Source organism: Camelus dromedarius, chromosome 9, assembly GCF_036321535.1.
Source record: "Camelus dromedarius isolate mCamDro1 chromosome 9, mCamDro1.pat, whole genome shotgun sequence".
Lineage (NCBI taxonomy): Eukaryota > Metazoa > Chordata > Mammalia > Artiodactyla > Camelidae > Camelus > Camelus dromedarius.
Genome location: NC_087444.1, coordinates 45,137,323 through 45,160,856, shown reverse-complemented (window position 1 = coordinate 45,160,856; position 23,534 = coordinate 45,137,323). Strand labels below are relative to the sequence as shown.

The 23,534-nt window shown below is 40.3% G+C and overlaps 2 protein-coding genes across 5 annotated transcripts in view; one reads left to right on the top strand and one right to left on the bottom strand.

Moving 5' to 3' along the window:
* The window catches only part of CES5A (carboxylesterase 5A), a 224,436-nt gene extending 207,510 nt beyond the window's left edge, over window positions 1-16,926 (bottom strand). The window contains exons 1-2 of one of the 2 annotated variants that reach the window (XM_064489154.1): window positions 16,785-16,926; window positions 15,244-15,345 (exon numbers count right to left, since the gene is read on the bottom strand). The gene's annotated coding sequence lies outside the window, so the exon portion shown is untranslated. Of the gene's footprint in view, window positions 1-15,243; window positions 15,346-16,404 lie in introns of both variants that reach the window. The other variant, XM_010988455.3, reaches the window with a different exon arrangement.
* Window positions 16,927-17,136: 210 nt separating this feature from the next.
* The window catches only part of GNAO1 (G protein subunit alpha o1), a 152,365-nt gene continuing 145,967 nt past the window's right edge, over window positions 17,137-23,534 (top strand). The window contains exons 1-2 of one of the 3 annotated variants that reach the window (XM_064489159.1): window positions 17,137-18,120; window positions 18,341-18,383. In XM_064489159.1, the coding sequence (XP_064345229.1) occupies window positions 18,003-18,120; window positions 18,341-18,383 (161 nt within the window). In that variant the 5' untranslated portion in view covers window positions 17,137-18,002. The remainder of the gene's footprint in view (window positions 18,121-18,340; window positions 18,384-23,534) is intronic. The other 2 variants (XM_031458416.2, XM_064489158.1) reach the window with 2 other exon arrangements.

Sequence of the window (23,534 nt, the reverse complement as noted above, 5' to 3'; positions counted from 1 at the left end):
ATTTTATCAACCTAGAAATGAAGGATAATTATTTTAATATAACCTTTGGAGAGTCATTAAGCCAAAGTAGCACTTCCTTCAATTATATCCTTAATTTGTTTCTCATCTCCATGCATAACCAAGGTACTCATTTAAACCACAATAAAAAATTTCAGTGTCTCACCAAATAGCTTTTTAATTCATTCTTATATGATACATAGTTTTATCATGACATAATCTAATCTAAATAATTATGCACCCATAGTGTTAGCATTTACAATAAACTGCAATAAATTTTCCATAGAGTCTATTTGATCTTGTGAGTTAATTTAGTGTTTGGAGTTTCAAAATTAAAGGTAGTGATTATAATAATAAAACAGTATCAGCAAGAACTTAGTAATGTTGCTAGAATCTTTACTTTTTAAAAAGCACATTATGTGGTTAGGAAGAAGAATTAAAACAAATGTGAAGGCTGAAAAACAACAGAATAAAGACAGTTACCTCTCTGCGGACCAGGGATAGTACTATATAGACCCTTTAAGTAGCCCAATTAATTGAAGATTTATGGTAGACAGGCATAAATGCAAAAGTTAACCAAAATATTTCTAGTAAAACAACATATGAATAAAACATACATGATTTGTAATTTTATGAGTAGAGTTAAGATTATAATCTGTTAAGATTATCATGAAAAATACACATAACAAATACAAAGCACTGAATGAAATGAAGCATCGAAAAACTGAACTTTTAAAATATAGATCCAGTATACTTATTTTACCTTCATTACTGCAAGTCTTGACAAATTTCAGGAGAAATGAGACAAAGATGGGTGAAATATTGCTAAATATCAAAAATTTAAAATATTCTAGAATAAGTCATAGAGGAATTTTATAACCCTGAAACTACAGGTGGTAATTGCTGCCGATTTTTTTTTTAATGTAAAAGTGATTGCCAAAGGAAGCAAAGAATGAGGTCACCTTAACGTTAAACCCTGTCCAGACTGTCAAACAAATTAAATGATATATAAGCAGAGGTGGCCAGTCTCCTACCTTTACATACTGCAGGCAGCTATAAAGTCCCCCAGAGGGCAAAGCCATTTCTGTTTGTGGCTTTTTTATGTTCTAGTGCTTCCTCACACTGAATCAGTTTCTTAGGAACACCAAATACCAAAGTACGTACTTTATTAGAAATATAAATGTATGTGGCTTTCTACCAAAAATCTCAATTAAATTAAGAGAAATGCTGGGGTTTTGCTTTTAGCAAAGAATTATGAATAGATAAACAAGATTATACTGTATAGCACAGGGAAGTGTATACAAGATCTTGTGGTAGCTCACGGTGAAAAAAATGTGACAATGAATATATGTATGTTCATGTATAACTGAAAAATTATGCTCTATACTGGAATTTGACACAACATTGTAAAATGACTACAACTCAATAAAAAAAAAGTTTTTAAAAATGTTTTAAAAAAGGTTAAAAACATAAATAAAATTAGCCCTAACACTTAAAAAAAAAAAGAATTATGAGTTCCTTTTTCTTTAGAATGTTTGCATCTATGTTCATGAAGGATATTGGTCTGTGATTTTCTTTTATTATAATGTCTGGTTCTGGTATCAGGTAAATGCTGGACTTATAGAATGAGTTGGGAAGTATTCTCTTCTCTTCAATTCTCTGTAAGAGTTTGTGAGAATTGGTATTTTTTTCTTCCTTAAAAGTTTACTAGAATTCACAAGTGAATCTATTTGGAACTGCTACTTTGTTCAAGGGAAGGTTTTTAACTACAAATTCAATTTCTTTAACAGATATAGGGCTATTCAGGTTATCCATTTCTTCAATAAGCTTTGATAGTTTGTGTCTTTCAAAATGAATTTGTCTATTTCATCCAAGTTGTTGAGTTTATTGGTATCTAAGTTGTCCATAATATTCCCTCATTATCCTTATTAATATCAGTGTAATCTGTAGTGATGCCACTTCTTTCATTCTCAGTATTAGTAATTTGTGTCCTCTATCTTTTTTTTTCCTTATCAACCTGGCTAGACGTTTATCAATTTTACTGATCTTCTCAAAGAAGTAACTCTGGTTTCATTTATTATTCTCTATTTTTCTGCTTTATATTTCATTGATCTTTGTTCTGATATTTACTATTTCCTTTCTACTGAATACTTTGGGTTTAACTTACTCTTCTAGTTTCTTCTAGGGGGTAATTAGGTTTCTTTGTTTCTTTGTTTGTCTGTTTATTGAGGTACTGGGGATTGAACCCAGGATCCCGCACATGTTAAGCACACACTCTACCACTGACCTAAACCCACCCCACTATTCTTCTAGTTTCTTAAGGTGGAAGGTTAGCTTACTGATTTGAAACTTTTCTTCTTTGCTCATTTAGGTATTTTAAGAGTTATAAATTCCCCTCTAAGTACTGCCCTAGCAGTGTCCCATGTGTTACATTTTCATTTTCACTCAGTTCAAAATACTTTCTAAATTCCCTTTTGATTTCTTCTGACCCATAGTGATTTAGAAGTGCGTTGTGTAGTTTCCAAATATTTGGGGATTTTTTAGACATCCTTTTATTCCTGAGTTCTAATTTGGTATCATTGTGGCTAGAGAACATACTCTACATGGTCTGAATGTTTTCAAATGTATGAAAATGTATTTTATGGCCCAGAACATGTGCTTGAAAAGAACTGTATTCTGCATTGGGGGAGTAAAGTGTTCTATAAATGCCATTTAGGTCAGGCTGGTTGATAACAGTTTTCAAGTCATTTATACTTTTATTGATTTTTATCTACTTACAAAACATTGAGAAAGGAATGTTGAAAACTCCAACTTTAATTGTTGATTTCTCCTTTAATTTCTGTCAGGGTTTTTTCCCACATATTTTAAGGCTGTATTATTATGTGCATAACATTTTTTATTTTATTCTCGATGAATATCCCTTTATCATTATGAAATGACTTTTTTTCTTCCCTGGTAATATTCTCTGCACTGAAATCTACTTTGTTTGAAATTAGTTAGTTCCTCCAGTTTTCTTTTGATTATTGTTAGCATAGCATATATTTTTTCCATCCTGTTACTTTTAAACCTATTTGTGTCTTTGTATTTCAATTTTGTTTCTTGTAAACAACATATATAGTTTGGCCATGATTTTTTAATCTGATCTGACCATCAATGTTTTCATTACCATAGCTTTCTAGTAAGTTTTAAAATCAAGAAGTGTAGTCCTCCAACTTTGTTCTTCTTTTTCAGAATTGCTTTAGCTGTTCTGAGTCCCTTGAATTTCCACATGAATTTTAGGATTAGCTTCGACAATTTCTTTAAAAAAAAAAAAAGCCAACTGAGATTTTGATAGACATTATATTGAACCTGTAGATAAATCTGGGGAGCATTCCTATCTTAATAATATTGTCTTCCAACCCATGAACATGGGATGGCTTCCCATCTGGATCTTCTTTAATTTGTTTCAACAAAACTTTGTAGTTTTCAATGAAAAAGGCTTCCATTTCTTTCTAAAAAATTTATTCTTAAGTATTTTACTGTGTTTGATGTTACTGTAAATTTAATTGTTTTCTTAATTTCATTTTCAGATTGCTTATTGCTAGCGTACTGAAGTATAACTGAGTTGCATATTGATCCTATATCCTGCAACCTTGCTAGATCTTGTCAATTACAAAGAGAGATAGTTTTACTTTTTTTTTTTCCAATCTGGATACCTTTTATTTCTTTTTCTTGCCTAATTTCCCTGGCCAGTATCCCCAGTAAAATGATAAAGAGGTAGTTGTTGCTTTTTTTTTGGCAAGAGGAGGGAGGTAATTAGGGGTATGTATGTATGTATTTATTTATTTATTTATTTCAATTGGAGGTACTGGGGATTGAACCCAGGACTGAGCCCATACTAAGCATGTGCTTTACCACTGAGATATACCCTCCCCCCATAAACAGAGGTAGTGAGAGCTGACATCCTTATCTTGTTTTTGATCTTAGGAAGAAAATATTCAGTTTTTCACCATTAAATATGATGCTATCTGTGGGGTTTTTCAGATGCCCTTTATTTATCAGACTGAGGAAGTTCTCTTCTATTCCCACTTTGCTGACTGCTTCTATCAAGAAAGAATGCTGGATTTTGTGAAGCGCCTTTTCTGCAATGACCGAGATAGCCGATCATGTGTTTTCTGTGCTTTATTCTATTAAGATGGTGTATTATGTTGATTTTTTTTCAGATATTAAACCAATCTTGGATATGTTCCTGGGATAAATTCCACTTTCTCAAGGTGTATCCCTTTCGTCCATGACTGGATTCAGTTTGCTAGTATTTTTTAAAGGATTTTTATGTCTATATTCACAGTAGATATTGGTTTGAAACTTTATTTTCTTGTGATATCTTTGTCTGGCTTTGGTATCAAGGTAGTACTGGTGTTATAGATTGAATTCTTCTATTTTTTGAAAGAGTTTGTAAAAGATTGGAACTGATTCTTTAAATGTTTGGTAGAATTCACCAGTGAGGCCATTTGGGCCTGAGATTTGTGAGAAATTTTAAATTATTAATCCAATCTTTTTACTTGTTATAGGTCTATTCAGATTTTTTACTTCTTCTTGAATCAGTTTCAGTTTGTTCACATCATCTAAGTTATCTAATTAGTTGGCATATAAGTTGGCATAGTACTCCTCTGTAATCTTTTTCACTTCTCTAAGGTTAGTAGTAATATTCCCTCTTTCACTTCTGATTTTAGTAAGGTGAGTCTTCTCTCTTCTTTATCAGTCTAACTAAAGGTTTGTATTTTATTGATCTTTTCAAAGAACAAAATTCTGGTTTCACTGATTTCTCTATTGCTTTTCTATTCTCTATTTCATTTATTTCCACTTTTTTCCTTATTATTTCCCTTCTCTGCTAGCTTTGAGTTTGGTTTGATTTTTTCTCTTATGATGGACGATTAGAATACTGATTTTAGATTTTCTTCTTTTTTAATATAGGCATTTTCATTCATAAGTTTCCCTCTAAGCACTTCTTTATCTGAATCCCTTAAGGGTTGGCATGTTGTATTTTCACATTCATTTATTTCATATTTTCTAATTTTCCCTTGTCATTTATTTTTTAGCCCATCTTTATGTAGAAATGTGTTACTTATTTTCCACACATTTGTGAATTTCCCAAATTTCCTTCTGGTATTGATTTCTAATTTGATTCCACTGTGGTTGGAAATGCTCTTTGCTGATTTCAATCCTTTTAAGTTTATTGAGTCTTGTTTTGTGGCCTACCGTTGGTCTAGCCTGAAGAATATTCCATGTGGGCTTGAGAAGACTGTGTATTCCACTGTTTGGGGGTAGAGTATTCTATAGATGTCTGGTAGGCCTGACTGATTTATATGTTGTTTAAGTCTTCTGTTTCCTTGTTGATCTTCTGTCTAGTTATTTATCCATTATTGAGACCAGGATAATGAGGTCTCTAATTATTACTGTTAAACAGTCCATTTCTCCCTTCACTTCCATCAGTTTTTGTTTTATGTATTTTGAGACTCTATTATTACGTGCTTATATGCTTATAATTATTATATACCCAAATGCTATAAATTGTTGTATCTTCCTGATATCTTCCTTTTATCATCATAAAGTATCCCTCTTTATCTCTAGTAATACTTTCTGTCTTAAAGTCTATTTTGTCTGATATTAGTATAACCATACAGCTCTCCTTTGGTTACTACTTTTATGGTATATCTTTTTCCATCCTCTTACTTTCAATGTATTTGTGTCTTTGAATCTAAAGTGTGTCTCTTGTAAACAGCATATTATTGAATCACACTTCTGAATTTTACTTGGGGTATATAATCCATTTATATTTAATGTAGCTACTGATAAGTATGACTTATGTCTGCCTCATTTAAAAAATTTTTTTCTCTGTGTTTCATTTTTGATAGTTTGTATTTTGTACAATTAAGTTCATGAACCTTCTGTTCTTTAACATTTAATATGCTGTTAGTGTATTTTTCATCTAAGACATTATAGTTTTCATCTCTAAACATTTAATCTGTGCCTTTAAAAATATATTCTAAATATCCACCTACAGACAGGATGCAGTTATAATAACTTTTAGTGTCCCTGTCTACTAATTCTAATATCTGTGTCAGTTCTAACTTGGTATTTATTGATGGATTGCTCTTCACAATATTGGTCAGATTTTCTTGCTTATTTGAATGCATGGGAATATTCGTTTGGATATCAGACATTGTGAATGTTCCCTTTCTGAGTGCTGAGTATTCTGCATTTCTTTAAATATTCTTGAGTTTTATTCCATGACAAAGTTAAGTTCCCAGAAACCATTTGATACTTTTGGATCTTGCTTGTTAAGCAGGATCAATGTAGCATTTAGTCTGGAATTGATTACTCCCCACTACTGAGGCAAGACCCTTCTAAGTACTCTCTCCAGAACTCCATGAATTATGAGATGTTCTGGTCTGGTTAACGAGAACAAGCATTATTATTGGACCTCTGTGAGTGCTGTCATTGTTCCCTCTAATCCTCTCTGATGGTTTTTTCTCCTAGTCTTGGGAAATTTCCTCACACTTGTACCAATCAATAATCTGAATACTCAAGAGAGCCTCTGGAGTTCTCTTTCTGTGCAGCTCTCTTCTCTCCAGTACTCTGTCGTGAGAACTCTAGCTTCCTTGGTCCCCCTGGATTCTCAGCTCTATCTTCTCAACCCAGGGAATCTGCTGAGCTCTGCCTAGATTTCCCCTACCTGCAACACAACCTGGGGACTACTTCAAGGCAGTAAGTTGTGGCAATCATAGGGTTACCTCATTTGTTTCTTGTCTCTCAGGAATCAATGTTCTTTATTGCCTGATGTCCAAGATCTTAAAAAACATTACGTTATGTATTTTGTTTTGTTTTATTTTTCTAGCTGATTCAAGTGAGAGTAAACAGGCAGTATCTGTTACTCCATCCTGACTAGAAACATAAATCTTTCCCTGGGTTTCTTGATGGCCCCAGGGGTTCCAAATTGCTCAGAATTTTTTCTAAGGCAGTGAGAATACCTTATCACATAATTGATATAATGGAACAGGAGGTACATAAAATGCCCTATGAAGTATTCTTTCCAAAAGTGTTTAACCTGAATCTGGGGAATAGCGCATCTGAGCCAGGGTGGGCCTCAGATAAACCAGCACTTTACAAAAGAGAGCAGTTTTTCTGCACCTGTACTCCTCCTGCCTCCAGAATTCCTGTGTCCAGCTCCATTTTCTTTATGCCACCTATATATGAATTTATGTTACTCCTTTAAGGCATACATAGGTACACTGATGAGGCAATATTTAAGTATGAATCTAAACCCAAGAGGAAGAAGAAACTTTCCTCTCTTGCCCTAAAATAAATGCAGGCTGCTGATAGAGACATTGACTCATATATTTCTGAAATATTCTGTTATCTTTACCATAAGAAATCAGAGCCCAAAGCATGAGCAAAATCTGGACTTTTTAAATTGCAGTATGCTTGAATGACTTACTAGTCAGACTTCAGCTAGCTAGGTATTAGAATCTCACTAAGGTTTCTAATGAGCAGAAAAACAGAAACAAAAATAAAATTCTGAAATGTAATAATGATTATGATATTCAGAAATTCCGCATGGAAAAGTAATTTTCTCATGATCTGTTAAAATCAAGTTTGGTTGGTAATGGGATAGGCCTAAGAAAGGACCAAGTCCCAGAGACTAGAATAGGTTTCTCAAAGTCCAGTTTTTGTACTATCTACCTCAAAATTATTTAGGGGTATATGTTTAAATGTGGATGTCTAGGCCCTGTTTCACAGAGTTACTGCATCACAATCTCTAAGGGTGAGCCCTATAATCTGTGCTTTTAAGAAGTACTCTTGGTGATTTTCATGCACATTAAAGTCTGAGAATAACTATAAGCAATCCCACTGGAACTAGGCAGGATATCAGGTCCACTCAATAGGTACCAAAAAGAAAAAATCCAAATATGCAGGTAAGAAATGGTGTCAAGGGAATCTGACAGTAAGTAGATGGTTCATGTAGACCATTTTGGGAGTGGGAGAAAGGTCCTACAATGTCAACAGTTGGAAATTCAAAAGTGAAGTGATTTGTTAGGAGTCAGGCATTGGCAATAGGTAAAGTTGCAAACAAATAAATGATAGGCATCACAGATTTAGCGGTTTGTAATAAGAATTCATTCTTGCAGACTTAGGTTTAAGGATTGGATTCTAAAGAGGGGAGGGTAGAGCTCATGGTAGAGTGTTTGCTTAGCATGCACAAGGTCCTGGGTTCAATCCCCAGTACCTCCATTAAGAAAATAAATAAGTAAATAAACTCAATTCCACCCCCTCCAAAAAAAGCAAATAAAACAAAAAGGATATCAAGGATTGGATTCTAATTTCCATGAAGTTGAGGAGATCAAAGTAGAACTCTAATCCCAAAGAAGGGTCAGAGTCAGATGCAATAACCTAAAAAAGGCTTATTACTGAAACTAGCCACAAGTTAACAAAATGGGAGCCTACTCCTTAAGATGAAGGTTAGCTCAAAGAAGGACCAGCACAGAGACTAATTTGATGCTCAGCCACCAAGTAGCACATCTTGGATTTCCTGGCCTTTGGCCTGTATCAGTCCAGGACCTGTTACAAGGGTTAGCCTGCCCCCAGAAAGCTAAGAAGCCCTGCTGAAAGGACTGGAAAAGACCTATCTGATCCAACTTCTCATCCCCTATTTGAATTCTTTCAGACATAAGCCTCAGGATGTTGTCACAGAGGTGACAGTGGTTCTTCTCAGTAGTTATAATGATGGAAGCCAGCTGTGAAAGAGGTTGACTCCTAAACAGAATAGCTCCCTGAGGTGAGCAAGGAGCAAATGGATTCTGGAACCAATAGCAAGTTGTCTTTACCCCCAAGAAATTCTGAAATGTCACAGCCTCGAGTAGGGAACCCAGGTGTTCTCTGCTCAATCCTACTTTTCTTTAAAATAGCAGATTACTTTCTCAGTGAGGAAAAAAACCTAATTCTTAGCTCACTACTGGATGAATCCATAAATTCTTCCTTTCATACTTACGTTCTGTCATACTTGGAGAATGATATCTCTAAGGCTGTAGAAGCATATGCTAAATTCCTCCATTCCTTGATGAAACCCAAGTAGGCGGGGAGCAACTAGTAATCACTAACTGAATGATTACTAATCTGGCAAATACTCTCTAGGGGTGTGGGAAGTGAGTGAAGAATTGGGAGAACTGTCAGAGACAATGCCAGAGCAAATCACAAGAAGGACAGGACTGCACAGATCTAACAGAGGCTGTTGAGAGAAGGCCGACTCTTTGTCAAGCTTGTCTCCCCTTGGGTTACTTACCACTGGCTGTCTCACTCCTGGATCTAGGACTCCCTGGGCTCTCCTTTTCTAGCCCTGTGGGATGTTCCCCACTCATCCTACTCACTCACAAAGAAATATTCTTAAAATCAACTGGATGGTGATTATGAACCATTATCTGCCTGCTGTGCTGAAAGGGGTATAAGGCAATCTGGAGAAAACCTTTCAAGATGGGCTTAAAAAAAATTCCAGTGTATCTAGGAGTGGTATCACTTCTAAGTTGAAAAATCAAAGTGAAGTTACACACAGTCTTTTCATAATATTGGCTTGTTTTGCTTATAAAGGTGTTATATTTCTAAAGCAAATGCCATAAAACATACAAAAAGTTCATTCTTGATCTGAAGGGAGGGAAAAAAAAAAAGGGAACCATTTCAGTAGTGGAACAGATGGACTGGGATTCAAGAATTGGATGGATTTGTAACGTTTTCTTGCTTTGCCTTGTAGAGGGGCCTATTGCTCTGCCTTCAGTAGTTTCCCAAAAGTCACTCTCCAGGATCTCTGTACACTTAACTCAGATTTTAAATTATGGATGTAGAATATAGAAGATGCCTAAAATTCAATTATTTAATTGAGGAAATAATGGCCTGGAAAGAGAACAGAATTTCCCAAGCCAAGACTAAAATTTCCCAAACCAAGACTAAAAATTCTCTGAGTCTAGTATTCTTTTCATCCTGCTGCCCTTCTTGATGTTACTTTTTCTTTTTACTTTTGAAAATTACTTTCTCAAACCTACTAGGACTAAAGCTTTCCAATATCTTCCTTTAATAGTTGTATAGCATCTACTCCCCATTTCTGATTGTTATTTTTATGAGGGAGAAGGTGTTGCAAAATACAGAGAATACTCTGGTAATTATACACTACAAAGATAATCTATTCTGTATTAAGAGCTAGGTATATTTTATTGGAATAAATATCATGGGATCATGAATTGCTTAGATAAAGTTCATTTATGATGATCAATGATATCTGACATAGGGAGCAAGGAATATTGAGTAAAATAAAAACTCACTAAAATATGAATAATATAATTGGTCTAGGTGCTATTTAAAAGAGCAACTTAGATATAATCTTTGAACCTTGGATCTTAGGGAGGTGGCATAATGTGGCAGAAAGACCAGTGTCTCAGAATTCAGAAAATTAGGGTGACCATCCTGATTATACGATTTACCAGCTGCATGATCTGGGGTAAATTACTTGAACTTCCCTTAGCTTAATTTCATTATGCATGAAATGCAAATAGAAATCTTAGCTATCTTAAAGGGTTTTTCAAAAAACATCAAATCAAATAATGTATGAGAGACTGCTATAATTCAACAATCAGAGACTATATGCACCATGATGGCAGGGGACCATGTGTGTTTACTCAACAGTGTATTCTCAGTGTGTTCCTAGAGCAAAGTCTGGCACATAGTAAACACAATAAATGTATTCAATAAATGAAGGCAAGAATAGGGAAAATTTCATTCTTATCACTATTTTCTTACTAGAGAAATGTTTGGTGGGGTGGGTAAAGCCAAATAGTGGAGTAGAGTGGAGGTGGGGGAGGCAAAAGAAAGAAGGAATGATTGGTGTTACTTTTTCTCTAAAACAGAAACAGAGGTGGTAGAGCCAAGGAAAGGATGATCAAACAGAACAAACCCCAAACTTACCCTTTTTGTTTCCCTGCCCTATTCATCCCATCTCTCAATCAGGAAAATTAATCCCAACATTAATTTTTTTAAGATTACCTTTGGACATCCATCTCTTTAATTTTGATCATTTTAAGCCCTACATTCATCATTTTTATTGAGATCTGTATATGACCTCTCTTTGGTCATTAGGAACAGTGCTGTTTTTAATTTATATTGGATGTAACTAATTCACAGTCCTTCCTCCTCCTTTTTCTTTCCTCTTCTCTTAGCCTTCTCCAAAGGCTACGGTGTACAGTGGCCAAGGGAAAAGAGTCATCTGCAGGTGCTCCTTGAGAAGAAAGTCAGTTCCATTCTTCTCTTTCTACTTCAAGCTCTGAGTGATTCTAGCTAAAAGTCCTATGGGATAGGTGTCTGGTTGAAAATACATCTCTCTCTGAATTACCCTTCTTCAGTTTTATAGATGTGCTCCGTCACACACAGAGGAATTTCATAAAAATATTTTTCTCTGCCACAGAGGTCAGGGTTTTACAGGCCTTTGAGGAACAGATAAGAGGCCCAACATCAGCTCAACTTGTTTCCCTACTGGAACACCATGTTCTTGGTACTTGGCTGACTTTGGGAACACCCCAAACTACATGTCCTTTAGAGGATGCAGACAGGTCACAAAATAGAATCAGTCTAGTTTGGCCAAACACCCTCAAATTACTTCTAATAAGTCTGAATTAACTGATAGCCTCACACTCCCCCAGTCACACTTGTTATAGCCAATCCAACTGGTTTTAACTGGATTCACATAAAATTCAACTACTTTTTGCTTTCAGAAATACAACTGACCAGAAAACACAAAAATATTTCTATCTTTAAAATCATTGCAGTAATAAGAGTTTGGACCTTGAAGCTTACAGAAGACTAATGAGATAATGTCTAAAATGTGTTTGAGCTGCATGTGTGAAAGGCTCTATGGAGAGAGAAAATATGATAAATAATGCAAGAAAACTTTGTGTCAGGAAATCTCTTGTCTTCTGGAGGACTTAATAAGTATTAAATAAACACTTTACAAACATGTACCTGCTAATTTCATCTGTCAATTCTAGCCCAGGTAGGTTGAAAAGTCCTATTATTCCTATTATAACAAATAAGAACCTTGGTTTCTGATGAAAGATTTTCCAAAAATATTCCAGCAGAGATCATGGCTGTTAGGTAATGCCTTCATTTTAAGCCAAATTTCCAACTTCAATTTCAGCTTTTGGTCAATCTTATCAACATGAAAGCACTAGTCCTAGTCCCCTCCAACTTTCCACTCAGCCCAAGCCAAATGCATCCTGTGGGATTCCCTTGCCATCTTAAATTTAGGAAAATCAAAAAACACACCCTCTCTGGGGTACTTGAACCATCGAAATACATTCTAACAAATAATGTTCTCAACAGTGACTACAGAATGGACTTCAGTAACTCAAGAGCTCAATTCAATTACCGACAAGCCTTCATGAAAGTCCCTTCGTTGAAAAGTATACAAAACCTTTATTTCTTTCTATGGCATCTTTTATTCCTAACAATGATAAATATACTTTTTTTATGAAGTCTACAAAATAACAAGTGAGAGACAAAATTTAGCAAAGGATTTCTGATGGGAACATCAAAAACATTTGGCATATGCTCTTCTTATAAGTTCCTAAATACCAATAATCTCACATTTGTTTGTTTAAAATCAGGATCGTTTCATTTTTCAGAATCTTACTTGAAAATAAGACATTATCTCTTTGAACTCACTCAATCTTAAAAGTTTTCTAGAATCAAGTCACAAAATTTCTATTAGAAAAATCAAAAAGTCTCAGAACTGGGAAGAACTTTGATATATGATCTGATTTAGCCCTTGCCTATAGATAGGTGAATTTAGTTAGTAGGCATTAAAATTGATGATCTGTGGACAATGGGCCATGCTTGACCTTTTGGGAGATATACAAATTGATAACTCCCTCACCTCAAAGAAGTTTATAGTCCAGTGATGTGTTTCGTAAAGTGCATCACTTGGGGGAGAAGGTATGATAGTAAAAACGAACACTTCCAGGATCCACCTCAGACTTACTGATTCAGAAATTCTAGAGATTCACCCAGGAATCTGCATTTTTAAAAAGCATCACAGGTAATTCTTATGCACAGTAACATTTGATAACCACTGCTCTTGTAGGTCTGAGAGATGTGCATAAATTAATATTAATACAGTCAGAGAAGCAATGAATATGAACTAATGGGGGCGCTATCCTCTAGGGACATAAAAAATTTAGACCAGCATCTTCCCTCATTAATGCCAGATAATTATCAGAAAACTCTTAAGTCATCATAAGTCATCTCTTAGCCTTACCCAGACATTCTTCTAAATTGTGTTCACTAAGTTAGAGTGTGACATCAATTTTATAATAAAAACCCTTAGTGAAGAAACTTAAAATCTCTAGTGATCTACCGTTCTCTCTAAAACGCCTAATACACTTAACATTTCATTTGGTTTCATTTGGCCAGTTTTCTTCCCATGAAGAGAATAATGTTCATAGGGAATAGCAATTTTCATAATTTTTTCCCTTTAACAGAAATACAAAAACTGCTAAACATAAAGAAAAGTTGAATTTAGAAATATGTGAGATATGTGGACTTTAAGAATGTAAATTACCAGAGAACTAATTGGCACAAATTCTTTATAAGACCTAGCATGTTGTGTACAGAAAAATCACCTAGTTAGTGGCTATCAGTGCAGACTGTAGAATAGTCTGATTTGGTAGAAGTAAGATGGGTAACTGAATTTTTTTTAACATCTTTTTATTGAGTAATAGTCATTTTACAATGTTGTGTCAAATTCCAGTGTAGAGCACAATTTTTCAGTTATACATTGTCACATTTATGGATAACTGAATTTTTAACAAGCACCCCAGATGATTCTGATGTGAATGGTTTTGAGAAGACATTCCAGGGATTTCAAGATTTCAAGAAGCCAATCTCATATCTAAACCTACCTTTGAGTCTAAATCAATACATTAACCCAGTAGATTGTCAATGCATGCATATTTAATTAAAGTAACCACAAAAGGGAATAAATAGGGAAATTCAGTTCATCAAATCAGAGACCACATTCTGTAAGTCAGAGCTGGGGGATCTTATTTATATCCTAAATTACTGTCCTCCAGAATTCGGAGACACATGTATTATAAAAGCAACTCAGTATAGGCTTTAGTTGTTGTTCCTTTTAAAGAGTATATAAAGTATTCTAATTACCTACCTTTAAAATAAAAAAATGTGCTGAACAGTGTATGGCACGGGGTATAGTTGACTGAGGGTAGAGTAAATAAGAATTATTCTTTGGCCAACAGCAATATTCAGAGAAATATAATACTGAGGATTGTATAAAATAAAACCAAATGGGTTCTGTCCCTGATCACTCCTGATGTTAGGACTTTAATTTCCCCATTCCCACAGGAATTAATTGTGGATAATTAAACACTTGTGGTATTATCTAATTACTAATCACACAGAGAACTGGGATGTTGTCATCCTCACTTCTTTAGGGGTGGGCAGAATATGATTGGTTTCCAGAGCTATAAGCTTTCTGTGAGTCTAGGAAATGTGACACATATGTGTGTGTGTGTGGTATTTCTCAGATAGTCCACAATCCTGTAAAAGGAGACCTCGATTATTACTTACTGACTGCACAACTTTGAACAAGTTATTCAGCCCCTGAGAGGCTCAGTTTTCTCAGCTATGAAATGGCTATCCAGGTTGAGCGGGTCCAGGCTCATACCACTCAGCCATGATGCTCCCCATATCACAGCACCTAGCTAAGGTTTATGTGAGAGGATCACAAGAGATAATTTTCATAAAAGTGCTCTATAAGCTGTAAAGCACAATACAGGCGAGGTGGATTATTAGTAGTCTTTTATAAAGCCCAGTTATAAAGATGAAAAGTGACCCAGAAAAAGAAAACACGGTAGACAAACCTGAAATACAATATCTATGGTGTCTAGAACATTTCTCTGTACATGGTAGGTAGGTGCTTAGTAAGTACTAAATGAGTAAAGAAAAACACAAAACACAGGTTTGTGCCTTTACCATACTAGATATGCTACCAAGAAGGAATAAATATACTTAAAATCAAGGATAGTTTGATGCACCTATATAAGTCACAATGCCCCAAAAGTCTTAAGATCTTAAATTAAAAATTACTTGACATGAAAGAGCATTAAAATGTAAAATAAGGCCATTCTATTTGCAAAGAAATGGATATAGTCTTACCTCTCTACTTTCAGATGCAGCCTTGTAGGGATTGCAGAAACTGAGTGAGGTGGCTGAATTTTTTCCTTATATCTGATAGATCTGCATAATCATCTTAGTAACCTTTGAAAGAAATAACAAATTCTATAAAATGTTGGGTACTTAAGCTCTGTTTTGTATCTGAGAGGCTGATTTTTAGTGACACCCAGATTTTAAGCAAACCAGATTTATCCCCTAAACTTTCCTCCCCAACACACATGCACAAAGAGACTGGGGGCAGGGGGTGGGGGTGGGGGGAAGCAGTTATTTACTTTATAAAACAATTATTCATAAGAGTCCTGTGTCAAAGTTTCCTAGACTATGTAAAATGTGATTTAAGTTTAAATACTCAAATTACATTACACACAACTTTTGACATAGACAGCTATTTGTGGAATGAGGCAAACCCATACTGGGAAATAACAAATTAAAAAATTCAGGGCAAAAATGTTTTCTTCTGGGTGGGCCTTAATTGCCTATTTTTCCCCCATTGCATTTGTATTTTTATGCTGGGTAACATTTCCAAAAACAGGGGTGTTTTTTATATTGTTGAAATAAAACAAACAAGTTTGCTTTCAGAGCCACAGAAATGCCCAACTGCTAGAAAAAACGTTTTCCACTGGCTGCTTGCCTCTCCTATCCCCACGCAACCTTTCCTATTGGCCCCTTCCTCTAGGAGGGCCCCTGGGGCTGTCTGGTGGAACTTATTGTAAAACCATTTTGTGCAGTGAGATTCAGTTTCTTCAAAATCTCAGAGACCACCCAGAACATGACCAATCTTTGGCAAAAAGTATATGTGTTTCCTCCCTATTTCATTAGCTGTACGCTGAATAACAGGTTTCTGGGCCTTTATTTGAAAAAGAGATGGTGGGGAGTGTTTTTTTTTAAACACTAAGAAGGGAAGGAAATCTCTTTTCTCACCCAGAATCTATTCAACATTCATTTAACGTATTTGTTTGGGGAAGGGGCGGGATGGTAGGGTTCAATGCAAAGACCTCAACCAAACTAAACAGTACAGAGTGAGCAAAAGCATTTAAGCCCTGTGTTGAGAAAGTAAGCTTGTCCTAGAAGCTCACTCGCGTGAAAACCTGTCCCTCCCATCCGAAAGCTTCCCAGGGTGGGAACTGCCTCCTGCGCTGGTACCTATGGCCGGGAATCTCGGAGCAGGGTCCGCGATGGCAAAGGGCGGCAGACACTCCTCGAGAACAGGCCCTGGCTTTGTATCATCCTGCTGTGTTGCTCTTCTCACAGCCTCCTCTCTCACATACTAGGTGCTCAATAAATGCTTGTGGGATGCAGGAAGCGAAAGATCCGAATCTGTCCCCATGTCCCAAGGGCGAACGATCTGGAACGCAGGTTTCCTCAGAACCACAGTCTCCTCGCGTTAACTGAGGCCACTCGGCCTCGGCTGCTACGGCCCCAGCAACAGAAGAGCAACCAAGAAGGCGAGCTGCTGGAACCAAGATGGAGAGGAAGCGGGAGAGCGAGGGACGCAGCGCGGGCCGCGAACGTGGGAGGCCCACCTGACAGCGTCGCGGGCTGCCCAGCCCCGAGCTCCCATTGACCAGGAAGCCCGCGCTGCCGGCGCCCGAGGCGGGGGCGGAGGCGGGGAGGGGCGCCCCGGCGCACACCCGGCCCCAGGCCCCGCCCCCCCGGCCCCGCACGCGCCCACCTAGCCGCGGGCGTGCGGGAACGAGGGAGGGAGGCACTGGGGGAGGGGAGACTGCACCGCGCGCGCGCGGCCGCCAGTTGACGCGGGACCCGGCGCGCGCTCCTCCCCCGCCCCCCGCCCCTCCCCGTCCCGGGGGCCCGGCGCGCGGCCCTGCTGACGTCAGCGGGCGGCTGGCGGTGCGGGGTGCGCAGAGCCGCTGGCGCACTCGCACGCTGCGCTCGCCCCCTCCCCCGCCCGGGCTGTGGCGCGCGCGCTCGTTTGCTCGCTCTCCCTTCATTTTTTTCTCCCCTCCCTCCCAGCCTCTCTCTCTCTCTCCCTCTCTCTGTCTCTGTCTCTCTGTCTTCCCCTCTCTCTCTTCCCCTCGAGCTCCTGGCTGCCCGCGGCTCCCTCGCGCACTCCCTCTCTCTCCGGTAGGCTCCACCAAGCGATGCTAGCTCTGGGAGACAGCGACACCGCCTCCCGCTAGAGACCTGCCCCTCGGCCCGGCCCCTTGCCCAGCCCTGCCCAGCGCGCGGAGGTCGGCGAAGGCGCCGCGGACGCACCGACGGCTGAGCACCCGCGATGCACATGCACTAGCAGCACCCCCTAACTCACTCCCTCCACACTCTGCGCCGCCGCCGCCTCCTCCACCTCCTCCGGCAGCAGCGGCAGAAGGACCCACCCTGCCCCCCACCCCACCCTCCGCCGGCTCCGGCTGCAGCTCCTGCCTCGACTATTATTTTATTTATTTTGGGTCGTGCACAAGCCTCAGTGCCTGCAGCCCGCGCTTCCTCGGACCGCGGGCGCCTCCTCCCTCGGCTCCGGAACCCCAGACCCCGGCCACCCTCGCCTCGACACCCCCAGAGCCCCGCCAGCTGCCGCGAGTCTCCGCGGCTGGAATCTTGTCAGCGGCTCTCTTTTTGGGGGGGGTTCTGGTTTCCCGACATTTTTGTTTTCAGCCAACGGGAGGCTATCGTGATTTTTTTCCCCTTTGAGCCCAGGCTCTGCTCTCTGGGGGGGGTGGGGGGCGCGCCAAGCCGGGGAGCCGTGCCAGCCGAGTCGTGCGGGCTGTGGCAGGGAAGGGGCCACCATGGGATGTACTCTGAGCGCAGAGGAGCGAGCCGCTCTCGAGCGGAGCAAGGCGATTGAGAAAAACCTCAAAGAGGATGGCATCAGCGCCGCCAAAGATGTGAAATTACTCCTGCTGGGTAAGCACCGGGACTGCCACCCCCATCCCCCGACCCCGGCCACTCCGCACCCCCCTCCACCAGTTACCCCACCCGACTTGCACCCGGGGGGACCTGATCCCCGAGTTGGCACTACCATGTGCCCAGGATCGCCCACTCCCTCGCATGCCTTACCCCCCTTCTGTCCCCCCTTCCCCTAAACTGACACTCACCAATTTTTCCCCCGTGTCTGTCCCAACAGGGGCTGGAGAATCAGGAAAAAGCACCATTGTGAAGCAGATGAAGTAAGTCCCTGTGGCATTGGGATTTGTACTTTTATTAAGAATAATTTTTTATCATTTGTATTACCTTGCTCACTCCTCATTGCTCTCCAGGCCCGGTTTTTAATTCGGGTGCACACACACGCACACGCACACACACAGACCTGGATTTTTTACTCCCCTCCCCCATTCTGTACGTTGGTTCTAGGTCCCCCACCCTAAATCCCAGAGTGGGTGTCTTTTTTTTTTGCGGGGAGGGGTGAGAAAAGGGGAGCGCCTGTAGTTGTATGAATGACAGTGTCCGCCATATTGATCAGAACATCACACTATTGGCATGATTATGATCATTACTCTTGCTTGTGGAATGTTTCCTGTGTATAGCTGCCTCCATTATTTCTGGCTCTGTATCTGTCTCATTCTGTCTCTGTTTCTCTCTCCTCCTTCCTCCTCCCGCTCCACATCAATAATCCCACTCCCCTTGCTCTTCTCCTGGGTCAGTGATTTTGAACTTGGCTAAAACATGGAGGGGGCCCAGCCCTAGACTGGGGTGGAGGATTGTGTCTGCTGTTCATGGATTTGGTGCTGAACTGGAGGCTATAGTTTCTGCGCACCCCCCCCCCCAAAGGTCGAAGGTTAGGGGAAGGGGCTGTGATAGAGGGATGGGTTTCCAAGAGTATGTGACTAGCACAGCTGTATCCTAGACAGAGGTGGAGGGGGGAATGCTGTCTCTGAGACTGAATGCCCGCCCCTTGCTGCCCCCCCTTCCTCCCCCACCCTCACAGCCTTTGCTCTCCTGACACTGGCAGTTTTCGTTCACTCCATGGCCTTTATCAATGTATTTATTTACACTGTGCATAGGCTGTGTTCCATGTTATCTACCCTCAATGCGGATTCCAGGCCCCACTTGCCGCCACCCCCTTCTACCTTAGATATCAGTTATCCTCCTAATTATCTGGGGGTGGATTTGAGTGATGGTTGAAAATTAAAACAAAATGGGATATTCCTTCCCTTCCACACTTTCTCAATAAGGAGCCTCGCTCCTCCTTCCCACTCTCAGGTTTGCTTCTTGCCCCATCCACTCGGCAGTTCCTGGTGAGCCCACAGGCAGCTTTGCTTGGTTAGGGGGTGGCCTTAGGAAAGGGGTGCGCGCCCTCGGGCCTCCTGGCCCTGCTGCTTCCGTTCGCCTGTCAGTTTGGGACGGAGGAGTTCGTTAAGACCGTTTAGCTAGGATTCCACGTCGCTTTGCTGTGACACCTTCATGCACACACAGCTCCTAATTAGGGGTTGCTGTGCAGTAAACAAAAATGATTATTTTCAACTTGACAGAATAGCCGAAGTAATTGCATCCCATAGGAAAACAATGGAAAATAAAAACCTCTTTCGCGGAAAGGTGGGTGGAAGACGAGGCATGCTTGCGGTTTCAGAACCAAGATGCAGAAAATCTTGCATGTGTAACAGGCATGACAAGCGGGTTCTAGGCGGCGCCATGATGGTAGGGAGTAGCGACTCTGAGACAATTTCTCCGGACCGCTTGTCATGTTCTTATTTTTATTTGAGAGCTCCCTGGGGCTTTCTTTGCAGAGGCCTCTCGGCTCGCCGCACCCCTCTGAGCCACGGGTTATTTGGCCTGGGGCTTCTCTGGAGCTTGTGCAACCCAAATGGATGGGAAGGCGGGGCCTGGGGAATTGCTCTTTGCAACAAGGTGCATGTTGCATCTGCCTGGAACCCTTGCAGGTTGGTAAATGTAAGCAGCTCCACCCCTTTCTCCCGAAGGGGTACGTTTCAAAACTTCAGAACTGTGTAATCTGCAGTGGCGGGCTTGGAGCCCGGTAGAAGCCCCAGCGACGGGAACTGGGTGAGGTTTCAGGCGTTGCGAGTGGTGGACAGCGCCCATCTGAGGCCAGAGAAGTCGATGGGGCTCCGCTCAGTGGCGCTCGGCTCGGCTCGGCGCAGGCTGGGCTCGGGGCTCGGAAGGACTCGGCAATGTTCGGAGCCGAGCCGGGGCCTTGGCGGAGAGAGCCGAGCCTCTTAAAGGGGGCCGAAGGCATTCGGAAACGCTCGGGTGAGGGGAGCGGGGGAAGAAAGGAGGTGCGGGTATGTTAGAGTCTGCAAATTAACTTTGCATCCTCCAAAGCAACTCCTTGCCTGCTTTTCCCATAAATTAGGTTGATTTAATAGGAAGTTTAAAAATATATACTGAGTCCCCCAAAGGGTACGTCGCCTTTTTTATTCAAAGAGCTAAGCTCTCCAAGGATATAGGTGTGCCATTTTAGAATGAAAATTCCTAATTATGTACTGGGGCAGAAAATCTTAAATGGAGGCTGTGTTTAGACTTCCCTGGGAAACTCTTATGCGTCTCATTTGGTTGCACTGAGGGGGGAGGGAAAAAAGTCAAGAGTTAGGTTTTTCAGATGGTTAAATCAGGTATCCTAGCACGTTTTCTCTTTTCCCTGAATTCCCCCTTTTATTACCCCCAGGACACCTTTTTGGAGAAAAATATAAAGCAAAACTGAGATTTTTGTAGGTAAAACTCTTCATGTATTTTTTAAAATACACCTGTTCTCTTTAGGAAATAAACTAAGTTTGTTCAAAAGGTCAGTCAGAAAGCTTTCTGGCCCATGTAAATTTTGCAACAAGGGGGCCCTAGCGTCCTGCCCTCCCGAGGCATTCATGAATGGCAGCTTTTCCTGCGAGCCCTCCAGCTTGGCTTGAAATAAATCAGATCAGGGCCTTGTGCCAAGCTGGATGCAGGACTTGTTTTATTAACCACAAAATGTGGGATTGGTGTCACTGTATCCTAGTGACAAATTATTTTGAGTCCTCCCTTACAGAGGTGATTTTCCAGATCACCACTTGGCTGAGAGTCACTTGAGTCAGGAGAACTGTGCTGTGGGTGGGGCTGGGCCTGAAAATCTAGGGGGCATTTACAGAAAGAAGTTTTGGACTTGCCTGGGCAATACCACTGGCGACCAACTTATCAGGCCATACTTATGAGTTAATGAGGATGCTGCTTTATTTCACCTGGGCAGATGAAATTAGCACATTCTCTGTGGGTGATGCCCTATGAGAACTTGATGATTTCCTAATGGGGACTGAGGTTTAATAGCTCAGCCTGTTGCATTGAGAGGAAGAATATTGATACTGAGACATCTCCAGACCCTTATTAATCAGCATTTACAGATGAGCAAAGAGCCATTCAGCTACATTCTCATCCATGTCATAGTGCTGATTAGAAGAAGGACTAGGCTTCCCTATATGCCCTTAGTAACTGAAGTTATATGATGAAGGCTTTGCTGGCAGATGCTACTTAAAACAAAGTGTTAACACCCACATCAACCTAGGAACATTGCAGGGAGACTGACCTTTGAAATTATTTTGCTTGACACATACTGTAATGGAAAACTTGCATCCACTAAGATGTGCTACAGATTAGATTGTCATTTTAAAATCCTGGTTATTAATACTTTATTAGAAATTTCATTTGAACATAGCTTGCTGGGTTTTTTTTTTAATTGGTGAATGTGATTGTGTACTAGTGATTAGGAGCTCTGTGTCAGATAATGAAACATTTCAGTACTGTGAAATAAACAATGATCATTGAGACAGCACAAATACAATTTTACACATACCATGAGTAATCAGTGAATTTTTTAATATGTGGCATTTTAAATAATTTTGCTTGTTAGAAGGTTGTGACCTCACCTGTGATTCAGCCTCATCATTTTTGCATTCAGTCAGGGGACTCTTGTATTCAAACTAATTAAAATTTTAACACAAGTGTTAATTTTATTTAATCACCAAAACCCTCCCAAAGAAATCTCTTTAAGAATTACGTATGGAATCAACCAAATATCACTTTAAGCGACTTTCCATTCTGAACAAATAGTGACAGCTATTTGGACCTTCTGCCTCATGCAAACATGAACCGTGGAGTTGCTATGGGCACCACAGTTTGGCCTCATCTGAAGTGTTGCATTTTCTGTGATGTTGCGTCCAGGATATCTGTTGTCTCTGGAGCATTAAGTGAATTTTCAGGAAGATAGAGAATCCGAAGGTGGCAATGAGGCATGGCTTGCTAGCTGGTATGCTTTATATAAATGGACACAGTAAAATGGAGCACTTTGGATGTGTGTTCATTTCTAAGGTGACTGCTCACTGCCATTGGTAAAACAAAATTGAAGGATTTGCCAGATGAAGGCAAATATGGCTCATGCAAATATCCCAGCTCTTACAGTGGACAATGATTCCCAGGACAGACCCTCCCAGAAAGGGAAGGCAGTCTTAAAAGATGTCACCTGCTGCAAAAAGCTGGTGATTTCCTCCTACCAGCTGACCCTGACTTTGTAGTTAGGGTGTCTGCTATTTGGCTTAGGTTCAGGGCAAGCCTGTGTTTATTCAACATACTGATGTTCAGCACCTGCTAAGTAGCAGGCATGAGTGGAGGTGAATGGCAACTTGCAACCATCACTCTGTATAAAAGGGCGTTTCCTGCACGTCCCCAAAGGGTCCCCTGTAGAGGCCATTCTCCACTGAGAGCTACTGTTCTAGATCTACGGACTTGTTATTTCTGCAGTCATCTCTTTAGCTGCTTTGCTCCCCCTCCCCTTCTTCCTGTCTCCATGTTTATTCAAATGGATGTACCTTACTCTCTGGAGACAGCATGAGCGCAAACAGAATGTCAGATCAAGTAGCAGATGAGTTCTCCTTTGCTGATGGATGGTGCTCTCTCCCTCCTTACTGTTCACTGAGCTGTAAATACCAGCAGACCTTCCTGCCAGAAGAGTAGCAAACAGTCCACCTGATCTCCTCAGAAATCAGCTCAGGAATTCTTGAACCTCAGTCACCTGTTGGATTCTGAAATAGAACCTGTGTGCTTGTTGAAAGGGTTGTGGCCGATGAGATTAAATGGATGAAGCTTCTTGCACCATTGCACATGACTCAAAAGGAATCCAGAATTTCTAGTCTCTCTCTGGGGCTAGATTAGATTAAAGTGCCCAGAGTCAGAGTAGTCTTGTCTTTTTAGCACTTGGGACTGACTGCCCAGATTATATTGTGCTTCTTAGCATGCCACATCTGCTAAAGATAGGACAGGATCACTTATATTTTTCAGATGCTCACAGCACCCTGTCTCTGTTACACTGGAGATTTAATTTGAGTAGAATAAGGCCCTATTTT